Source organism: Phalangium opilio, unplaced genomic scaffold (assembly GCF_054372755.1).
Source record: "Phalangium opilio isolate 3A_F unplaced genomic scaffold, DU_Popi_V2 ptg000011l_1, whole genome shotgun sequence".
Lineage (NCBI taxonomy): Eukaryota > Metazoa > Arthropoda > Arachnida > Opiliones > Phalangiidae > Phalangium > Phalangium opilio.
In genome coordinates this window covers 887,190-909,945 of record NW_028324147.1, presented here as the reverse complement: position 1 = coordinate 909,945, position 22,756 = coordinate 887,190, and the positions used below count along the sequence as shown (strand labels likewise).

Below are 22,756 nucleotides of genomic sequence, written 5' to 3'. Positions count from 1 at the left end.
ATTGTCTTTTGATGATAAAGCGGAGTTGATATGAAGATTCTCATATGTTTTTGAAGTTGATGGTAGAGCAACTGCCTCTATCGTGTTATTGTCAAACGTTTCGTGTACCACGTCAAGGGTGTTTTGTAATGTGATTGTGGAAAAATACGCGTGGTCATTGTGAACTTCGTTTCTAATCACGTCATTCAACAGTTCATTCTCCAAGTCAATTTTGTCTTCCCAAGAGGGCTTGGCATACTTGACGTTGGTTTTATTCCTGTTATTTTTCGTTGAAAAGAACGATCTCTTCTGGGTATCGACGTTTTTATTATGAGGAGTTGTAGATTTACTTTTCAACTGGCCTTCCGAAGAATCTCTCTCCTGTGTGCCAAGGATTTCCAATTCCAGAATGGCGTCAGCACTATTTATATGATTTTTCGCTGTTTGCAAGGCATCCATATTGTTGCATTTGGATATTTTGTCGCACATAGTCATAATTTTGGTCACCAAAAGACTTTTTAAGTCGTGCATTTTGTCGTTCTTTTGTGTCAAGAGCTTCAAAAGCGAGTTTGCGCCAAGAGGGTCTTCCTCAACTTGAGCACTGGCGCAGCTTTCCGTTACTTCAGAACATTCGTTTCCACTTTTCTCCTGTCTTTCCGCTTTATCCACCACATCTGTTAAAGGCGTTTGTTCAATCACGTTATTGCGAACTACAAGGTGAATGTGTTTACAAATGTTTGTACCCACAAGGGCGTCTGGACAGTTGCAGGAATATGAATGGAGACAAATGTTGCACTCACGGCACCTAATTTGACAATTTTCGAAGCATTCCGGGTGTTTTTTAACTTTATAAAAGAGGCGATCTAAACACGTAGTGTCGGCGTTGATCGAACGCTGGGTGGCAACCTTCCAAGTGCAACCCGATGTTTGTGACACCAATGACGTCGGAAGCTCGAGAGCAGTTCTATGTCTTTTCGCAATTTCGGAGGACTTCCACGTATGTTTTCCTTTCTCAAGTTTTATCAATCTGTTGATGGCCAGTTTTTTTTACAAATTCTTGAAGGATCACGATACATTTATCAAGCCTCTTGCCTTGCTTTCCTCTGAGATAGCTTTCGCCGTACTTCAATGTCTTGTGAAAGGATTCCACATACATGTTAGTGTTCACTCCCGATCGTACACGATAGCACTTGGCCCATTCAGTTTTAACGGGAACCCATTCTTTTCTGAAATATTGCCCAAAATCTCGAGTGTCTTCATTGTCATCCATTTTTTCCAGGCTTTTCTCCAAAAGAGTTTCGAATTTTGAAGTATCGGGTTCTTCAAGCAGAAGACACAATCCTTTATACAACACCGAAGCTGTATCCTTTCCCCTTATTTTGATTAATTGTTTACGCCAATCGTGATGCACATGCCAGTGACATAATAACTTTTTTGGCTCGCAATCAAATACGTCGACAAAACTACTAAAATACTGCGGCGCTTTGTCGGTCATAATAATTCTTGGATTGATGTTACCAATTTGGTTTTTTATTGCTTTGAAGAAAAGAGTCAAGGCTACCGAAGTTTCCCTATTGCTAATTAGCCAAGCTACCGGCACCCCTTCTCTGAACTCATCAATGACTAAAACCGTAATGAGATTAAAGTCATACTGGTTGGTTCCGTGAGTGGCATCTAAGCAAATTATATCTTTGCCGAACTTTAGGAACATGTTTCTTTGGAAGTCGGTCATAATACCCAAGGCAAAGTCATTAGAGTTTAAAGTGCATGTTTCTTCAGCAGGATGTACCAGCGTTTCTTCTTCTTGTCTTTTATAGAGAATTATGCTCTTATCTTTTTTTAAATCCTCTAAGAAATATGCGTCTACGCTCAGGTTGTCTTTGGCGTGTTTTTCTATTTTTTCAATTCCATATGCATTTGCTATATTTAAGATATCTCTCTTTGTGCACAAATGTTGCCTTTCAAGCTGGCTCTCTGTTCCAGAGAAAATGTTTTTCAAAACTCTATGGCTTTCAATTCCTTGGTTTAATTGGCTGGCTATAGACTTTCTATCGTTTTTTGAAATGGGTATATGAGCCAGTTTTTGGTCATGCCCGTAATGAGTATGCGTTATAGTGGCAGCAACCTTCTCGGAAGAATCTTTCCTTTCAACCTTAATACTGGCGGTGCAGTTTGAACCAATTTTCGACAGGCCCTGTGATTTTTGCAAACGTTTTCCCGATGATTGTGACGCGTAACAGCCTGATCGATTACAATAGAAGTATTCCACAGTCCCAATTGAATTCTTTTTGACTTTATCCAAAATAAAAGATGAAGTTGTTCGTTTTTCGTAAAGATCCTTCCAATCTTCAAACTCTATGCGCAGAAAACGGATTAACCTTCAGCACGGTAATTAACTGATAATACAGGCACAATGTTCACAACTTTAATAATCGACGACATGACGGGATATCATAAGTTTAAGTATGACCTCGACAAGTTGTAGCGAATAATACGTCTTATTATGATAAGACGTACTCTCCGCATTAACCACTATCAAACTAACGGACCATATTAATTTTATAAACTTATGATAATACATATAGAAAGAATCCCGATTTATTTACACAGTTAAAGATGAATTAGTAGAGCGCGAGACAACGTACTCTCCTCGCGCACTGATGCCGAGGTAAGAAGAGATGGAAGGTTACAAAAAGCCTGGACTTACACTTAATGAAGCAAACAATGAAGCCCTTTTAAAGTTAAGACAATGACAATTTAACAGAGTTAAAAATACATGTAAACACGAGAACAAAACGTGCGCGCGTGTTGACTTTACGTCTTTAACACAAAGTCAGCTTGGGAAGGGGAGTGAGTTTTATACGCCTTCAGAATTACGACTTACAAATTTGATAACCACAAGTGGAAGACGATAAAACAAACTTGCCAATATGTTCAAATAATTTAAAAATTACGTTGCATTGATTTAAAAGCGTGAAACTTAGAATTAATAATTTCAAAATGTAATTTTTTCTGTATTTGGTTCAAATTAGCTTGGAAAAGATCGAAAACTGATGGCAAATTAAAAAAACTACTACCCTCTCGAAAGCTAACTATATAATTTTACGAAAGATACCTGTATAGATCTCAAATTCTTTGGTTTCATTCTCAATCTTTAAATCGTGGGATGATTGTAAGTGAGTGATAAAATCTGCACTATACTTGAAGGTTGAGGAACAATCCTGTTCTTTACATTTGAAATTTCCAGGCTGACATTCTTTTTTAGCATGTTCGCATTTACGTCTATGGGTAAAATACGCATTTTTCGACGCAAATATTTTGCCGCAATCACAAGGTTTTTCAAATTTTGCCTTTTCTGAATCCATTTTATTAATTAATTACAATATCGTACGTTAAAAGACCAAGAATTGACTGTTCACACACGCAATAACGAAAGTACCTTTCAACCAATTTTCCAAAAAGCGCGGGACAATACGACATAAGCAGACGACTAATATGAGGGAAACAGTAATTGGGCGAGAACGAAAGACCTGACTCGTGACACTTACGGGCCTTCTTATTGGCTAATCAACTTTGGTACTGGTCGGATATTTATCCGCTCGTCTTGAAACTTTGCAAGTCACACACCAATTTTATAGCAGACGAAATAATTCCTTTCCCAATTCCCATCATCGCTTTTTCAAGCATGTTCCTCCTATATTAATACTCCATGCTAAAACATTTCCTTATTAGCAGCCTCTATTGGTCAATTCCGTAACTAAAATCGCCATTTTTTAAATCAAATAATATATTTTTGACGGCGTCGGCTTGTTGTTTAGGTTCGGCGGTGGCCTATTTTGTCATGGATAATTAGGCATAATTAATTAATTTGGCGAGTAATATTGTTTCCTAATTTATCATAAATCAAAATCTGTATTGGTAGATCAAATATCTTAATATGGGATCCAGAAGGTTCGTACTAAAGTGGTTATATTTCGTTAATTCCTTTGCTAAGCCTTGGCTTTTTTGGCGAATATCATTCGGAGCATAGCAATTAGCAAGCAACTAACGGGAGTGTTAACAGAAAATTATTATTACCCGTAATTATATTAATTGGTTTTAAAGGAGTTCTTGCAGCCATTAAAACCCATTTTGGCCTCCAGCGTAGACGTATTATAAGTTTGCATAAAAATACCATTAATGAATGAGTGAACAAATTTTTCTAGTGACATTTATGAAAATATTCAATATTAAATTTACTAATCACTCAAAAGATGATTAAATAACTCTGACTCCTTTCCCTTTCAATGCCCGAGGCACTTTGATATGTTAAATCTAAAGATAACCCGTATTTTAGAGTCATTTAGTTGCAATTTTTCCAGTGAAATGTCAAACATTTAATGTGGGTGTTACTGTTTTTCCCCATTATTTTTTTTTCTTTAAATCCTACCTACTTAATTTGCCTTAAGGTAAAATATATTCGTCCCATGTAAGACTAGAAGAATGTTCTTTTTTTTCTTACGTTGAAATAAAATTAAAAGATAGGCTTGGTGCCTGCCGTCTACACCCTTGTTATGGCCTTGAAATAAAAGCCAGCGGATTTCATTTGATTCCTCTCCTCTTTAGGAGAGATTCAAAGAAGCATCATCATCCTTATCCCAACCTACATTTATTTATTTACTTTCCATCGCTACGTACGTTTTCTTAAGTGTTTCCCTGCAAAAAGACTTGTAAATTTTATAAAAAAAATTAGCTTTTATTGATGTTTTGTTTATACTTGTGCCGGAAATAAATAGTATCACTAGTGTTTTTTGAGAGTTTGGTGACTTTAAAAGTTGGGTACTCTTGATTTGTTTAGTCACGGTCGTTGGTTTCACCCTAATATTACTGGGGTTGAAGCGGAACGTTTGCTTATGGAGCGTGGATTTGATGGAAGTTTCCTAGCCCGACCCAGCAAATCAAACCCCGGAGATTTTACTCTATCTGTCAGGTAACGAGCCCCCTTTTGATTTGAACTGCATTATAAACTTTTTGAGCAATCCGCGTAAAATTATCGCGTCTTTGAGTTGTTTAACGTTAATTTCAAATTAATTTAATAATGTTAATTACACCAGGGTCACTCACCCTATAGTTTTTTTAATGGGTTATGGATCTCCTTTGTCATATAACGCGTTTACTCATGCGTAGAGCTCTAGTTTTTCTTCCCATTTTGAGTTATCCGTAGTTATTCATTCAGTTTTTTGTTATTATATCTTTATTCGCGTTATTGTTATTGTAATTTTTGTCGTTCGCTTTTCCCTGTGTTAAAAAAATATCCCGCGCGTTAATGTCCTTAATAAAATTTAAAAGGCGAAACGGAGAAGTAACCCATATCAAAATCCAAAATACCGGAGATTATTATGATCTTTATGGTGGAGAAAAGTTCGCTACTCTCGCGGAGTTAGTTCAACATTACATGGAGAATCAAAGCCAATTACGGGAGAAAAATGGAGAAATTATTGAGTTAAAGTTTCCCTTGAATTGCGCGGATCCTACTACCGAAAGGTTTTTAAACATTTGAACTTCGATGGAAAGAAATTTCACGTTTTTAGACATTAAAATTGACCCTTCGCGCTCGAATTAAGATAAAAGTTGTTTAAAAACGTGAGTTTTCTTTCAAAATGTTCGAGTTAAGAGTTAAATTTACGTTAAAATTGAATTAAATCGCCGTTAAGATGGTTTCACGGGCCACTTTCGGGTAAAGAAGCGGAAAAACTACTTTTAGAAAAGGGTAAAAACGGCAGTTTTCTCGTACGTGAGAGTCAAAGCAAACCGGGAGATTACGTTCTAACCGTTAGAACCGACGATAAAGCCACTCACGTTATTATTAGGTGTCACGTGAGTGTCTAATTTATGATTAGACCAAAATAGACCTAAATTATAAACACGAAACTCGATGACGTTTTTAGGAAGGAAAATACGACGTAGGAGGGGGTGAAAAATTTGAAAGTTTAACTGATTTAGTGGAACATTACAAAAAGAATCCTATGGTTGAGACAACCGGTACGGTGGTGCATTTAAAAGTACCTTTTAACGCTACGAGAATCACGGCATCAACTATTGATTGCCGTGTCCGCGAACTGTCCAAAGAAAATGGACCATTGTCCGGAAATTATAAAGCCGGATTTTGGGAAGAATTTGAAGTAAATCTTAAGATTTGCGCTTAAGATTTAATCAAATTAAATTTAATTTGAATGATTAATTCTTAATTTAGTATTTACAACAACAAGAATGTAAACACTTATATAAAAGAAAGGAAGGTCAGAAACCGGAAAATAGAGCCAAAAATCGTTACAAAAATATATTACCCTGTACGTCTACGCGTTTAATTATAATTAACCATACGTACTTAAAATTAATTAATGAATTCGTTTAGTTGACCATACCAGAGTTATTTTAAGAGACGTTGACCCGAAAGTTGAAGGTTCAGACTATATTAACGCCAATGTAATTAGAGTAAGTGTTAGCGGAAAAAAAAAACAATGTAGTCAATCATCTCCGAGCCGTAATTAAAATTAATCAATTTAAATTAGCCCTATGATGAAAGTACGCCCGAAGAATTACGTAAAAATTATATAGCGACTCAGGGTTGTCTATTAAACACGGTGGCTGATTTTTATTGGATGATTTGGCAAGAAAATACCCGAGTTATAGTTATGACAACGAAAGAAGTTGAAAGAGGAAAAGTAGGTGTAATTGGGGAAAATAGGCCTAAAAGTTGATTATATATATATATATATTGAATATATATGTATTCGTAGAATAAATGTGTAAAATATTGGCCTGACGAAGGAACCTCGAAAGAATTTGGGAAAATCACTGTTAAAACTCTGATTGAATCTCCAACTGTTGATTATATACTTAGGGAATTTTTATTAATTAAGGAAGGAGAGGTAATTAAGTCTTCTTAATTGTTCTTTCTGTCCTTAATTAATTAATTTATTATTTTAGTAATTAATATATTCATTTCAAACTTATTTTTAATTTAAAGGCTGAAAGCAGGAAAATCTTCCATTACCATTTTACCGCGTGGCCCGATCACGGTGTCCCTTCGGACCCGGGTTGCGTTCTGAACTTCCTCCACGATGTCAATAGGTGCCAGGAATCAATCGCGGAATCGGGACCCATCGTGGTGCATTGCAGCGCGGGAATCGGGAGAACGGGGACCTTTATCGTTATAGATACCATCGTGGAACGAATTAAGAAACAAGGATTGGATTGCGAGATTGATATTCAAAGAACAATCCAATTGGTTCGGTCTCAAAGATCTGGAATGGTGCAAACTGAAGCCCAGTATAAGTTCGTCTATCTAGCCGTTGAACATTACATCGAAACCTTGCAACAAAGAATGCAAGCTGAACAAGTAAGTAATTGTTTATTTAATTTGATTAACGCGGATTGGGGGGGGGGGGGTTTCTAGAATTAAAGAATTAAGGTTTGATTAATGGTGGGTGGATTTTCTTGACTTGTCTTTCCAATAGAAAAGTCTTCAATTGGGTAGAGAGTACACGAATATCAAATACGCCAATGAAACGGGAGGATGCGAGACATTGAAAGCTCTTTGTAAATCGACGACGTCTTTAAATTCTTCTTCCAATTCCACCGTGCCAAACGCGATTCTACCACCACCCGTCACTGTCCCCAGAATTACCGCTGCTCCCATTCCGCTGGAAGACGGGAAGAAGCCCCCCATACCACCTAGACCCGGACAAGAAAATAATACCATTCCAAGGTAGGTTTCGTCTCTTTTTAGCCTACATACGTTGCCTCTGTGTTTGTGGGGGGGGGGGGGGTCCCCGGGTACTGAGGGTTGCCTACCCCTTTTTTATAACCCCCTTTGAGCCCCTATTGTGAATGAGTGTAAATTGTCGCTAACCTGTCAATTTACAGCGGGTTTTGGACTTGGTAACTTCGAATATAAGATAAACACGTTAAGAAAAGATAGTATCGGTAGTGTGTGGGGAAAGGAACAACATTGGCATACAAAGAATTCACCCCCCTCAATTTTTGGCTTATACTACTGGTACCTCCTCCACTGCCAGGTAGAATAGACAGAGACGCGGAGCTCTCGCGTTTATAACAGGAGGGATGGCCTATCCTTTCACTACGGGAAGAGCCGCTATTGTTAGGGTTTAATTTGATGGACAGCCTTATCTTAACCGATTTATTGAAAAAAGGGTAGGTCTGGACAGTCGGTTCTTCTTTCTTGTTTGCGTTGAGGCGGGTGGAAAGCGGAGATAAGCGCTCATGATTTACACAAGCGTACATAAGTTTATAAGATATGTTCCATAAGTATGACACTTCGTAATGCTAGTTGGGAGCTAGTTCGAGAGCGACAAGCTATAGTATTATTTTCTGTCCCGAACGCGGGTAGTAGCGTTTTTGACTCGTTTGAAAAGGGGAATGTAATTAATAAAAGTTCAATGGTAATTTCCAAATAATTTAGACCTCCCGATGAACCATTACGGCAAATCTACGAAAATATCCCTTTGAAGGAACGATCGCCCAGTATCACTAGTTTCAGTAGCGTTTCTCTTCCCATGACCGTAGCTCCTCCTCCGCCACCCAGGAAGTCTTGATAGTCTCTTCTTCTCTTCGCCAACCATTTCTAAAATCATTTGAGAATTATCAGGTAGGCCTAACCAATCTTTACCACTCTTTACCGTTCTTTCAACAATCGGGAGTTAGTGCTAAAGTTAGAAAAGAAAATAACTACAATTTAATTGTATTTATTTATTCTTCACTTCGCTCTCTAAAAGGGAACTGCGTTTTAAAAATTAAATATATATATATATACACACTAGCCAAGATATAATTAAACTTGACTGAACGTTCGTTAAAGTTAAATTTGCGCTAAAACTACTAAAATCTCGTAATTAAAACAAACAGACAATTAATGATACAAGAAAGTACGTCAGTTTATTAAAGTAATTAACAAATTTCTAGCGTGCGTTTATAAGAAATTAAGAATAACAACTCGGGCGCTGAGAAAGAGAAAAACTTGTAAAACAAACTGCGTTAGTTCACCCGCTGTGCCTCTTTTTGTAGTAGGATGGGAATCGATCGTGTTTCTCTCTCGCGTAATAATTAAATTAAATATTATTAATTCAATTCTAATTAATTAATTAATTAATCGGATGATTTTTTTTTGGGTTTTTTTTTTAATAAATATGTTTAATTAAAAGGGACTGGCGTAATCTCTCTCGTTGCCTGTCCCTTTAATATGTATTATCCAAGAAATGGTGAAATTCCTATGCAAATCTTAAGGGCTAATTATAATTAACTCAAAACGTAATTAAGAATTTTATTTTAAAATGATTGAATTGAATTGACCAAAATTATTTGAGTTAAGTTTTTCTAATTTCTATGTTCTTGTTAGCAACAATTAAATTTAAAATTTCTTCGTTATACTTTAATTAATTAATAATTGGTTTTCCTTTTTTTATTTAAAAGTGTTAAACTAGTCACCAAATATACGCGAAAAGAAAATAATAATAATAATTATATTTAACACTTTTAATTAAATTTAAAGTCAGTCAAATAGTTTTGGTTGGTCGAATTATTTAAAGGGCTACTGAAGTGATCATGGAAAAGTTTTTGAAATTAATAAAAAAAAATTTTTTCCTTTTCTTTCATCTTAATACAATTCAAAATATTTTCTCCATCTTTAGTAACCTTTTAAATAATAAGATATATCGTCTCTTTTAATTGGTCAAAAAAATTTTGGGGCGGCTATATATTATTTCTGTCTATAAATAACGCTTGTATATTTTGTTCCGCTTGTTTATTATTCTTTTAATTGTAAATATTCCCATGAGAAAAAATAAAACAGGTTTATTTAACCATATTAACATTTAAAGACAATTAACTGTCCCCGTTATAGCGCGCGTCAAATTAATATTTAATTAAACGCAATTAAAAAAAAACAAATAAAATTTAACTTCTCCCCCAACAACAAAACAAACAAAAATAAAATTCGGTATACCCCCCCCCCCCCTAGAGACAAAAGCAGAAGAAAAAAGAATGATAAAATTTTTAAAATTTATTACTCTTCATTACAATACAGTACCCCTTTATTAATATATGTATAAATCAAATACGTCATCGCTGCCGCCGCCGCTGACGTCAGACATTTTTTAACATGTACAATATTTAAATAAATACGAAGTTCGCATCGCGCGCAGTGCACTTTCAACTTGAAACACGCGTAATAAAAATGTATAGCTAAAGCAAAGCGTAACGTATAGGTATAAACAAGGTAATTTCACTGTATTATTATGTGTACTAACAAACAAAAAGAAAAACATCACTACACCTTTACTGTCCCACCACCCATCACAAATGTTATATTGTTTATTGTTTATTACTACTACTACGCGCGTGACAATGTTACACTAGCTTTTAAGTGATAAATAAGGAGAGAAAGAAAAAATGTCAAATAAATTAAAAATATTTTATGATTTAAATCATTCTTTGTGTTTATTACTTTTGGACGCCTTGGGGGCAAGGGTTTATCGCCAGGGGATTCTGGGAAGATTAAATTGAAACGAATGTAAGGGAACCCCCTCAAAAGCCCACCAAAGAGTACTAGGCATACTATTCACTGCGCCTAATCCCATGGCGACGTGGCTCAGGGGGCGCCTTGAATACCGGGATTCCATCGTTAATATTGGTTTTGAAATCCATACTGTGGAAGCGTCGCTTCAACGTCAGTAAGACTTATTGCCCAAGCTTAATTTCGTCTCGTGTCGTCTAAAGACGTCGGATACTTGTCTTAAATTTTATACTCCGGAGCTATCTTAGTTGTGACGTCACAACGGCTAGAGTAGAGTGCCAGCGCTTCTCAAACTGTGGTCCGTGGACCGGCACCGGTCCGCGGACATGCGGCTGGTGTGGTCCGTCATACATAGTTGAAAAAAAAACCGGTCCGCAAGGTTAAAAAGTTTGAGAAGCGCTGGAGTAGACGACAACCTGACCCGTATTGAACCTAACCTAACCTAATTTAATCCCTAACACACTATGGAGGGGTTTGATTGTCCACTTATCCAAAATCATGGGATGCTAGGCAATGAGTTAACATTGGGTCTACAGGCCATTCTATTAAGGGATGGGACCGCCTTCTTGGGTTATTTCCCTGACGCTAAGAAGCGCCGCTAGAGGCCACGCGAGTCGGCTAGTAATAATTACGTCGAATCCGTGTCCAGCCTATCTATAGTTCATTCCGACGCTAACCCTAACGGCCTAACCCCTGAATGAATGGGGGGGTCTCTCCCCTCTCCGACGCCCCATATCATCATCTCGGCAGGAAAGATGCTAGGAAGGAGACGGAGGAAACCATGTGGAGCCAGGAGTAGCGAAAGGAAAGGAGCAAGCGCTCTCCGGAGAAGTCTGTTGCCATAGCAACGGAATATATTTCCTCTATTCTTCCATCGATGCAGCAATTCTCTCTGTCCTCCGCGAGTCCGGGGTGGCTCTAGCGGCTGCTATACGTACATACCTCGTGATCCCGGATCGAAGAGAGACCCCGCGTCTGGAGCGACCACCTAAAGCGGTGACTCGGAGAAGCTGGAAAGCTAACCCGCCGCGAGAAATTAAACATCCCGCTTTTACTTAACCTTCCCTCAATTTTATTTAAGTAAGTAACTTAATAAAGTCAATAAAATCGTTCGGTTTTTGTCTGCAACTCGGTGAGGGCGCTGCGATGTCCTCCCTAAAGTGGCTACTGGTCGTCCTCGGTGGGGGGAAAAAACCGAGCGAGCTCAAAGTCTATCTCTCTCTCTGCTCATTTGAATATTTAATTTCTTTCCTCTCTCTCTCTCTCTGTTCAGTATTGTTTAGTTTGGTTAGTTTCGTAGTCGTCGTTTATCGCGAGGGCGGCTTGGCTCCGCGTACGTTTGAGTCTCGCACGCTCTGCTCTAGTCGACTAGTTGTAGTGTTTGGTTGCATTTAGGTTTTATGTTATTTATTTTTGTTGTCGTTAACCTCTAGTTTTTTGAATGAACGGATACGGATTGGACGGCGGAGTTTCTAGGGATTTATTCGTACATCATAATCCTTCCGAATCGTCGTATCCTCTGGTACAACAACGCAACAGGACACCGGATCCTTATAATGCCTACAGAACATCGTTTGCCTGTTCTACCAATCGGTTAGTCAGTTTTTTGCCTATTTTTTGTCTCTCTCTGTCTCAATTTTGTAGGGTTGTTTTCCGTTTAACACCGTTCTAAGTTGGGGCTTCTTATTGATCGTCAAATTTTGAAATGGTTCGGTCGGTGTGGCCGCCGAAAGATCATTTTCTTGGGTGGTTTTGGTTTTAAGGGGCATCGCCCCCGAACGCGGTGTTGGATACTAATCGAGTCTTAAGGTTAGTTAGTCTTTGAGAGACTTTGTATTTATTGATTTTGGCCCTACTTTGTAAGGCTTTGTTCACTATAAAATATATTTAAAAACCCAAACTTGCCACTAAGACTATGGATATAGACGTCTCGTGACAACTATCCAGCCCCTCTTGGCGTCAAGGCCCCTTACACGCGTTTCGTGTTAATTTTTGAGAAATTGTGATGGAATATTTCATTCCGTTTTGAAAATAATCGGTAATTTTCGGTCTGCAGCCTGTTTGGCAGATGTTTTTATTTTATAGACACCTTAAACGTGTTCGCCGTAAAAAAAATGTTCCGGTCGTTTCTTTTAAGATTTTAGAACAAAATTTATTTTCTAAAGAATTTCTAGGGAGTCGGTGCCTTTCTTTTGAAGTATATAAACGTGGTGGTTGGTTTTAGTTCTTGACGGAAGCAGTCAAAACACACGAGTTAGACCCACCACCATTCGTTAGGATTTAAATTTTTTTGTTGGTAGCGTTAGGGTGGAAATAATTAAGCAAATTACGTCTAATTTAGGATGAAAGTGTTAATTGGATAATTATCACGATGCCCGACCATTTTGGTTAGTTAATTATAATCATAATTTTAAACTTAAGTGACGTCACCTTTTAAATAAATCCAAAATATCCAGGCACTTACAACAAGTATATATTGGTAAAAAAAAACCTTATGCCCATATAAATACATCTAACAATATAAAATCGGTACCCTTGAAAACGTCAAAAGGAAAAAACAGCCATATTTTATTAACTCTGTATTAACCTTAAAAGATATTTGCTTTTTATTTTTTTATTTTTGGTCTTTCCTTATCCTCCAAGTTTAAGTTTCCGTTTGTGAAAGCACGTTTGTTTTTTTTTTATTTGGAGGGAAAACAAAAATTGCGGGAAAAAGGATGAGATCGAAGCACGAGGGAGCGGGGGGGGGTGAGGGAGGGCAAGCGCGCGCTTGTAAGCGTCTCGCGCTCGCGGTTTCCGCAACTTTTCCCGCTTTCGTCACTTTTGACAATCAGCTGATATTTTCGGAATCCTCGTTTTTGCTTGGCAAGGAAATCTTTGCGTAACCTTAGAGTTTATAAAAAGAGATTTAAAAAAAAGTTTTGGAAATATATTGACGCAATTCCGTTTGCTGGTAAATTTTTTTTTTTTATTTTTGAGCGTCCGTGAAAACAAAAGCAATTAAAGATAAGTTTCTTCAATCAAAGGGAATGTGTAAGCTGGTAAAAGTTACTCGGAACTAACTTAAGTGAAAATCAAGTGTACTAAAAAATTTCCTGAAGCGATTTGTCATTGGACTTTTAATCTTAACTCTAATGTTCCTCCCACATTTCTCGGCTCTATTATATTTATTATTTTTTTTTTAGGGGGGACAGTTTTTTTTCTTTTTTCGAGGTTATACTTTGAAGTGTAACAAACCTAATTTAACGGTGACAGAATGAGAGCCAGTTACGGGCAGAAGGCAATAGAGGCGCGAAAAAATCTAGATCGATATAAAAAAGCTGTTAGTAAAAAAATAAAAATAAAATAGTTAAACAAAGCTTTCCCCTCAAAAGTGCTAAAACATTCTTGTCAAAGCGACGATGGCTGATTTATTTGGAGGCCAAGGCGTGACCACCCACAACCGCTTAACTAACATTTAAACACAAAATCGGAAGTACTTTGAACAGAGACAAATGGTGTTCCGTAAGTACCCTCAGTAATTGGAATTTCACTTTAGAAGGACTTAGTATAGTTTTATTTTAATGTAATATTTATATCTAAGGTTAGAAGAATAATACCACCTTCTGTCCCTCGTAGCTAAGATCGATGTATGCGCCTATGAAACTTGTCTATGTTACTACTTTAGTACCAGAGCTTTAAATGTCAGGGTGGGCTTCCCCGCTAAGCCGAGACGCGTTGCTACAAAGAAAATCTGTCAATTGTCGAATATTTGATATTCAGATTAATAATATCCTCATTCTGTCGCCCAAGTCGATATCAAATTCAATTTAGGAGGGTCAGATAAGGAGGCTTTTTCATTATTAGCCTAATAAAGATAAAAACACGCTTGCAACTTGAAACCTATTTGTCACGAAAATTCAAACTACGGGGGAGATAAGGAAAGTTATATTAATAATATTGTCAACAAAGTAACAGACGCTGTCCAAAGTAACCTCGTAACTCCAAGTAAGACATTTTCAACCACCTTATTAGTTACAATGCGCGTCGTAAAGTTAGAAACGCGAATGTTATAATTTAGTGGACTTTTAACCTTGAATCAACCCCCTTTATACCGTATTCTGGTTCACTTTGTACCTAATCCGACCCTAGTTTACTCCCCGAAGTCAATTTGGGTCCGGTACCATCTCGTACTTGCTTTTCTAGACCCATAACTTACGGTGTTTAACTGTCAAAACTTAAGCCTAATTACTTCTGCTTCAGTCTTAACCTAGAACGTGATATTTTTTATTGAACACAACGGCAACGCGAAGTCTAACGGAGAATGGTGGGGTAGGGAGTAAGAAAGAAATACGGGTTAGTGAACGATTTCAACAAAGAGAAACAAGAAAAGCTTGTCTGTTTTCCGTTGCCATGGTGACACAATTCTCTTTCTCTCTATACTGAATAGGCATAGTTTACGCTTCCATTTCTCAGTCAACTGCCACTATGCTTTCCAACAACGACACACACACACACACACAACCACCTTCCGTTTGAAATACATTCGACAACGCTATGTTTCTGTCAAGTTGCCCCGTTCGCGTGATCAAAATATGGAAAGGGAAATGATATCCCTCAAACCCGCAACACTTTGCCCCCAGCATGCCATGCGGCGATAAAAGGAGGGGGAAAGGGAACTGGGGGCGACCAATCCTTAAACAGAATTATAAATAATTCTCCCTTTATCAAGGTGGTGGTCGTTATTTTTTTATAACAAGTTCAAGATCGTCAACGATTTTTTGCATTCGTTTTAATGGTATTCCCAAAAAGCTCCGTTCGGATTTAGAAATTAGAAACTGACCCCAAAAGACGTGTGTCCTCAGTTATTTTACCGCATGCACCCAAAAGTCATGATGGTTAATGATAAAGAAATCATTCCAAGGTTCTAAGAACCTACAATGAAACAAAAGTAAAAATAAACTGTGTTGTTTATGAATTATAATTGAACTGGGAAATTTTATCTCTAGAAGGGTAACTTTAATCCCATTTTAATCTTTTTTAGATTAGACTGGGTAAGAAGTAATAGAATGGATGGAAGGGAGATCTTATTAAAGTCATTACGCGAATTTTTTTATCGCTGAACATTCACTTCAAATTCCTAGAACCTTTATCGCAAAAAAATTCTACAACTAAACCTAGTGTGAACGTAACGTTGCGCGTTATTTCCAACCATTGTTATTGGATCAGAGAAAGAGAGAGCGAGAGGAGAAAATAACGGATTCGGAGAGAGAGAGTGAAATGAGAGGGGGTAAAAAAGACTATGCTAAAGGCTGGTGTTGAACTATCAGAGTAGGTTTCGATTCCGGAGAGCCCAACTCTCTGGGCCTGTTCAGGGGAACTTTCCCGAGGGGTATCAACCCCCGGTCTTGGACTCTTTGGAGAACTGCTGGTCATTCACCCCTGGAATGTACGTAAGAGACGGCGCGTAGTTTGAAAGCCAAAGAACGACTGCGTAATCGCGAACGGAGTTGGCGCGGAGTCGATCCCGCCAAAAACGGCAAAGCCCGTAATACAGGCGCGGGAAAAAAGTCGAAAAGTTCATAACGGGAAAACACGTTCGGAAAATTTCGAGGTCCGTGATAAGATTAAAAGAGTAGCGAGTGGAAAGACTTTGATTCAAGGACTTGGCTCGTTAACAGTAGGTTCGTATCCTCGTGAGTAGAGTCCTCTCTTTCTAACCTAGTTTTTAGAGTCGGAATTAATTGGCCAATGGCGTGTTGATGACATTTAGACAATTACAAGTACTCCACGAGATTAATGATGGCCCCGATATACTCGGACTAATGATGTTTCCGCTGTTATTGTTTCTTATAATGACCCGAGTTTTGTTTTGATGACTTAATTGTTATTGTCGGGAAAAATATTGGTCAATGGTTGAGATACTTAAGAGCTTTCTGACGCTATGAAAACAAATTTGACGCGTGGTATTTATTGCGTAAACCACAAACACGTCGCCCCTTCAATTCGACGCCTGGGTGAAGTTTCCTTGACACGAGGGGCTAATCGCGCTATCGAGTTTCCGAATCAATTTCGCAATCTGTATCAATCATTTTTGTAGGTGGTAAGCCCCTTGATCCTAATCTCGGGCGTCTGTCTATCTAGCGATATCATGTCAAACTATATAACCAGGTGGCCGCGAGCGAGCCTGAAGATTATAGATATTGAGTCTAGGGATGCTAGTCGAAAGCCGCTCACCTAACCGTTACTGGTTAAATCCTAAAACCGATATCCTTGACTTAACTATTGAGCTATAGTCATTTAGGCCCTTGCACCGTACATAATCCAGAGCGATTTTCAGTAACTGTCGCGCTACGATGCTATGAAAATACAATCTTTCGAAGGTGCTAAGAGTGTATAGAACCTCCTATTCTTTTTATAACCGTTGAATGATTGTTTTTATATCCCAAGTTACCCAATTTTGTCTGGGAGCCCAATTCTCCCAGGAGGAAAGGTGATCTAGATTCGGGGCAGCTGGTGGTAAGGAGGAAAATCATTTTAGTTATAGATACACTGTATGGCGTTGATACCACCACCACCACGATCGTCTTCTCTTCTGTCTTTATTGAGGGATGGTCATCGTCTCCCGGGAGAGTGACCACACCCACCCATTTCCTGGGAAAGAAGATGCCCTGAATTTTTATATTACATTTTTTTATAACCGCACAAATTCCCATCACGATCCTCGTAAATTGAGTAAAGGAATTTAGAGGGTTCAAAATGAACCGTGACATTCAAAGTTTTACACCCTGAAAACTATATATGGTTTGGGGAAAAAACGAGGGGTAACTTACTAGCACTCCTCGCTTGTCTTAAAGGTCGGTCGTTCGATCGTTGAACCCCATTTTCTTTAAGTTAATTTTTCCCAAAGGTACTACATACAGTACGACTCTATTAAATTACGAAATGTTCCCGAGAAGCCCTTAAAGATGAGAGAGGGGATTTTCGTTTTTCATTTAAAAGGATTATGACGAGGTTGTCGAGTCGAAACTAATCCAACCCATCTCTCTCCGCGCAATCGCGAAAGTCCATCTTTACCAGCTATCTCCGTTCGTACCTTAATAGTTCCCATTGGTAATATACTCTGAGCAAATTCCGCCTGGCTCGTGGCAACCGCAAACGGGAAAAAGGCGAAAAGGGTGCCCATTAAAGTAAAAGAATTTAAGGGCTGGAAGAACAACCGTTTTGTCCAGGAGACCATTGCAACGCTTTCACTGCATGAGCACTAAGAGTCTCGGGGCTAGACAATTTATTGGAACCATTTGGGAATGCGCAATTTCACCGTGACCGTACCATCGCGTCATAAAGTATCTCGGACTTTCCTTCTTCTAACCCAAAGACACCGAAGGTCTATAACTTGACGTGAAACATTTCTACGGTCACTCTTTTAAAGTGAATCAATTATTAGCACTTTACCCTAAACTCCCAGTAAAAAATAAGATATTTTACTTTAGGAGATGTACATCTGCAAAATTTATTCTCATGCTAAGCTTACAACAATGGTTTTCGGTTAGAACCCGGGAGGTTTTTTTTTTGGGTTGATTTTTTTACGTAACTATGGGGGAGTATCTTTTGTGTGAGAAATATAGTGCATTCTTTCTTTTCTTGTCATCCATATTGTGCGCCGCTGATTTTGAGTTACCGTTTCTCTTTTGCCCCTTGCGCCTAGTTCCTTCTCCACTCGCCTTTCCAAGCGTTTTTGGCTTTCAATTTTTTTTCTTCTCTATGCTTCTTATATTTCTGGATGTTTTTCCCCCGATCTAACTCGTAAGAGGTGTTCGATAACCAAAGATTAAAATTCCCGAAATTCCTCTCAATTTTAACATCTGTTAAACTGGCGGTGCTGGTAATGGTTATTACGGTTCTATTGGCGTATTGTTTGAAATCAGTCGGCCGTGAAATGTTCGATATTTTTCGCGTGTATAATGAAAGGGAAAAATGTTTGACTTAAAAATGTAGGAAAAGATGGAAAAATCTATTAGAGATGTTTAAGATTTTTTTGGTGAACTTTGTAGGCGTTACTCATGGTTGATGGAGGCGGACGTATCGGAGGGTTACCACGCGGGTGGTGGTGGCAAACCGCACGAGATTCACCATGTTAATCCGGAGCATCACGACAGTGCCTTTACCGCTATGAGTCTGATGCGTCAACGAGGCCAACTCTGCGACGTGGCCCTCGAAGTTGGCGGGGTCTCTTTGCAAGCCCATAAAGTTGTTTTGGCCGCCTCCAGCGCTTATTTCGACGCCATGTTCAATAGTAAGTAACAGGCAAGTACTTAACAGGAACTCTCTCGATTTCATTCGCTTTTCGTTGTAATTACAGACGAAATGGCTGAAAAACACAAATCGAAAATAACTCTACACGACGTGGATACAGCGGCTTTGCAACTACTGGTGCAGTTCGCCTATACCGGTGAAATCGTTATCACGGAAGAGAATGTTCAGGTATTAATGTCGAACAATTTGTTGGGAGGATTTTGTTTTGAAGTTATCCCCGGGGGTGTTTTCTAGACTTTACTTCCGGTAGCTAGTCTTTTACAAGTCACCAGCGTAAGGGAAGCGTGTTGCAAGTTTCTCCTACGCCAGTTGCACCCGACGAACTGTCTGGGCATCCGTAGCTTCGCGGACGCGCACGCCTGCGAAGAACTGCAACACCGATCTCACAAGTACGCCTTGCAGAACTTTCACGAAGTGGCGCAAACCGAGGAATTCCTTTTATTGTCCTTGCAAGAAGTAGAGGACCTGATCTCTAGCGACAATTTGAACGTCAGGTCCGAGGAGTACGTCTTCACCTCGGTTATGACGTGGATTAAGCACGATCTACTTGGAAGACAACAACATCTAGGAAAGGTTCGTATAAGCGACAAAATTATTTAGGCTTAAATCTAATTATCGAAATACGAATAGCTGATGCATCACGTTCGTCTACCGTTAATGCAAAGAGACTTTTTATTGTCGCGAGTCAGCGAAGAACCGCTTATAACGAGCAGCGAGCAAAGCAAAGATCTTTTGATCGAGGCCATGAAATTTCATCTCGTACCCGAGCAAAGATCCATCATGGCTTCGGTCCGAACGGTTCACCGAAAACCTGACGAATTGAAACCGTATATCATCGCCGTCGGTAAGTAATTTCTGAAGCTTGGTAAAGAACCCTTTAATAACTTTTCTCCGTGACCTTTAACCTTTTAAAACAGGCGGAGGGTCTCTGTTCGCCATCCACAAAGAATGCGAGTATTATAACCCGAGAACGGACCGTTGGGCATCATTAGCGCCGACGTTACATCGGCGATCTCGCGCGGGTGTCGCGGCCTTGAATCGCTTCGTCTACGCCGTGGGCGGGTAAGGTCATTTATATCTCCCTTAATTTGTACTTAATTTCCCCAGGGTATGACGTGCCGCGATAGCCCAGTTTTTATTATTATTATTACTATTATTACAAAGTTTCCAAGTCTCTTATCTGGAAGGTTACTCTCTCTTTCAGTTACGATGGCTCGAAAGATTTATGGTCGGCGGAGTATTACGAGCCTAATAACAACACGTGGAACGCCATCAGCAATATGGGGACGCGTAGGAGTTGTCTGGGTATCTCTTCTTTACACGGTCTCCTCTACGTAGCCGGAGGATACGACGGCGCTTCGTGTCTTAGCACCGTCGAACGCTACGATCCATTAGTCACTACTTGGTGTTCCGTTGCCGCCATGGAAATGAGGCGAAGATATTGTCGATTATGCGTTTTGGGTAAAGTTGAAAACAATTAATTCTTTTCCAATAGGTAATAAAACCGTTCTTTTCATTTTGGTACGCGCATTTTTCTCTTTTACGCGCAGATGGTGCGCTGTACGCGGTCGGAGGGTACGATGGTACTAATTATCAATCAACAGCCGAGAGATATGACCCCCGGGTAAGTTATCACATTCGTCAATGGCTTTTTAGCCGTAACTGCTATTGTATTGAATAATATTGAAGGAGGGAAAGTGGCGACTACTTCCTTCGATGCTAAGTCGTCGTAGTAGTAGCGGGGTCACGACCTTGGACGGTATGATTTACGTCATCGGGGGAAATGACGGTAGCCTCTGTATGAGCAGCGCCGAAAGGTTCGATCCAGTTAGAAACGCTTGGGAAGTCATCGCGTCTATGCATTCTAGAAGGTAGACAACGCAAAATTTAGATTAACGGTTAGGTCAAAGTTTATTCGCGGAATATCTCTCGTGATAGGACGACGCACGAAGCCGTTCAAGTCGACGGTCAACTGTACGCTGTTGGCGGCAATGACGGTAGTTCCAGCTTGGGTACGGTGGAAAGATACGACGCTCGTCTCAACAAGTGGATGCTGGTCACTAGTATGCTACTGCGTCGATCCAGTCTCGGCACATGCGTCATTGACGCGCCAAATCTCGAGCGACTCCTAGCGCCAAAGTATGCCAGCATACAAAGATAATAATACTAACACAATAAAATCCAACGAATATTTAAATTAATATATTTGAAAGAAAAAAACCAAAAAACCAAAAAACGAAAACCTCTCCAAATTTTTAACAAATCATAAAAACGAAAACGATTTTAATAAACCTCACCCTCAGTGGCTTCTTTTCTACCAAAGAAATTATTATAAAATCATCAAAAACCGTAATTACGATTCAAAAACAATCACTCAATTTCTAACCGATATTTATATACCACCGATATTTGAAATTAGTTTGTTAAACTTAACGGACGCTAGTTTACCAAATTTGCTTGATAATTAACTAATCCGCAAGCTGTTATTCACGTCACGCTTGACGTGAAACACGGCTTATAACGCTAGTTCACTTTTCCCTCAAAGGTGAATTCAATGATTAAAGTTAGATTTTTTTCTTTTCCAATTTTCAGATCTGACCAATCTTGATATAAACGACTCGCCTATGGAGGTCTCTTTTTACGTAAATTTGTATATCTTAAAACAATTCGTCTGAAAATAAGAACTTTTTTAAAACCTTTGAAATGTTGTATTTATAAGTGAGTAGCCACCGAGTGGAATTATATAGGAAATTTGAAGATTGAAATTGCTGAGTAATATAATTTTTAACTTAAAGTGATTAATTAAAGGGAAATATAGTTTTTGGAAGCTTTTAAGTATCCCTTTAAAGTTAACGAAGAACTCTACAAGAACACTGCCCCATTTTCTGATTATTTTGATTAATTAGTTTAACATTGACTCGAAGCACCGTAGTTTTAAAAATATACCAAATAGATGCAAATTGATGTACAAATTAACACACAATCCCAATTTAGAAAGTAAAAAACGTGTTTAGAGGTGCTATTTATATTCGTAAAAAATCGCGAAGAAAAACTCTGAAATTAATTAATTAATTAAATTAGTAATTAGGAAACGACGTACGGTTTTAAATTTAGGCTAAAATTGTAAATTTCGGAAAATTTTTAACCAAAACGAAATTCAATACAAATTGTGGTACTCAAAAAAATAACTCGGTGCTTCCAAAAGTATTAATATAATTCATAAGCCTTTTCTAAAAGTAATTAATATTGGAAAACATTAACCATGCGCGGAGTTTTTACGTCACACATTCCGATGGAAATTTCGTTTCATTCTATTTGTATAAAATGAAATAGGTGTAAAATTATATCCAACTAAGCACGATTTGTATAAAGATGATAGAAGTCATAATTGTTTCTCGTTCGATATTCTCAGCGTTTGTGATAAACAAAAATTTTATCTCGCTTTAATATTGTCGCGGAAAATATTAAAGAAAGAGAAATTAAGAATGAATTTGGCGTTTTTATACTCACTTTGAAACTTTTCAGATGCCGTAATGGCAGTTCATCTTATCTTCCCATAGTGGTTAATATAGGTAAACCTAGAGACTGCCGCTTCCCTTTAGTTAAAGAAAATTCGAATTGAGCGCTGTTTTTTGAAAATGGACTAGAGCCCTAGACAAAAGTATAATAGGCCTACCTTTTTTTAGCACTGAATGCACTGGAAAAGAAAGCAGACGATTGTTTACTTTAAAGTCAGCCGAGTTTCGTGCGTTTATACTAAATTTAAGTGCAAATTATTGATTATTAAAGTAAGTTTTATTCAAAAATAATATTTAAAAACTGTTATTAATAATATAATTAATGATATAAGTAGCAAATACTCAATTTAAAATTGGTTACGATATTAAAAGTCGGCTTATCTCCGCTTTG

The 22,756-nt window shown here is 38.3% G+C and overlaps 2 protein-coding genes across 10 annotated transcripts; both read left to right on the top strand.

The window, feature by feature from the left end:
* The first annotated feature begins 3,753 nt into the window (after positions 1–3,753).
* LOC149709697 (tyrosine-protein phosphatase non-receptor type 11-like) lies at positions 3,754–10,463 on the top strand. 3 transcript variants are annotated; one of them, XR_016376094.1, is made up of 13 exons: positions 3,754–3,930; positions 4,817–4,948; positions 5,308–5,502; positions 5,673–5,835; positions 5,907–6,140; positions 6,212–6,308; positions 6,374–6,453; positions 6,531–6,683; positions 6,759–6,890; positions 6,989–7,360; positions 7,479–7,729; positions 8,444–8,629; positions 8,944–10,463. XR_016376094.1 is itself a non-coding variant. In XM_089857514.1 (12 exons), exons 1-12 carry the CDS (start codon positions 3,917–3,919, stop codon positions 8,574–8,576), a joined length of 1,956 nt encoding a protein of 651 aa, XP_089713640.1. In that variant the 5' UTR covers positions 3,754–3,916; the 3' UTR covers positions 8,577–10,463. The 3 variants fall into 3 exon arrangements, 1 of the variants encoding a protein (XP_089713640.1); XR_016376092.1 differs by having other exon boundaries at positions 8,757–10,463; XM_089857514.1 differs by having other exon boundaries at positions 8,444–10,463.
* A 907-nt stretch (positions 10,464–11,370) lies between these two features.
* Positions 11,371–22,337, top strand: LOC149709696 (kelch-like protein 17). Of its 7 annotated transcripts, XM_089857396.1 has the most exons (12): positions 11,372–11,632; positions 11,986–12,145; positions 18,586–18,827; positions 18,894–19,015; positions 19,082–19,420; positions 19,478–19,691; positions 19,765–19,909; positions 20,052–20,308; positions 20,398–20,471; positions 20,537–20,718; positions 20,786–20,986; positions 21,440–22,337. In XM_089857396.1, the coding sequence occupies exons 2-12, from the start codon at positions 11,994–11,996 to the stop codon at positions 21,453–21,455; spliced, it is 1,944 nt and encodes a 647-aa protein (XP_089713522.1). In that variant the 5' UTR covers positions 11,372–11,632; positions 11,986–11,993; the 3' UTR covers positions 21,456–22,337. The 7 variants fall into 7 exon arrangements, with proteins under 7 accessions (XP_089713514.1, XP_089713522.1, XP_089713565.1 ...); XM_089857388.1 differs by having other exon boundaries at positions 11,371–11,632; positions 20,786–22,337; XM_089857439.1 differs by lacking the exons at positions 11,372–11,632; positions 11,986–12,145 and adding an exon at positions 14,410–14,539 and having other exon boundaries at positions 20,786–22,337.
* Positions 22,338–22,756: the final 419 nt, after the last annotated feature.

Bases quoted from the DNA above. Each gene is read 5' to 3' on its own strand.
- LOC149709697 (XM_089857514.1), top strand. The intron at 4,949-5,307 runs GTAACGAGCCCC...AAAATTTAAAAG, and splicing joins GATTTTACTCTATCTGTCAG to GCGAAACGGAGAAGTAACCC. The intron at 6,141-6,211 runs GTAAATCTTAAG...TTCTTAATTTAG, and splicing joins GATTTTGGGAAGAATTTGAA to TATTTACAACAACAAGAATG.
- LOC149709696 (XM_089857388.1), top strand. From the start codon at position 11,994: ATGAACGGATACGGATTGGACGGCGGAGTTTCTAGGGATTTATTCGTA. The intron at 19,016-19,081 runs GTATTAATGTCG...GGTGTTTTCTAG, and splicing joins TCACGGAAGAGAATGTTCAG to ACTTTACTTCCGGTAGCTAG. The intron at 19,692-19,764 runs GTAAGTAATTTC...CTTTTAAAACAG, and splicing joins ACCGTATATCATCGCCGTCG to GCGGAGGGTCTCTGTTCGCC.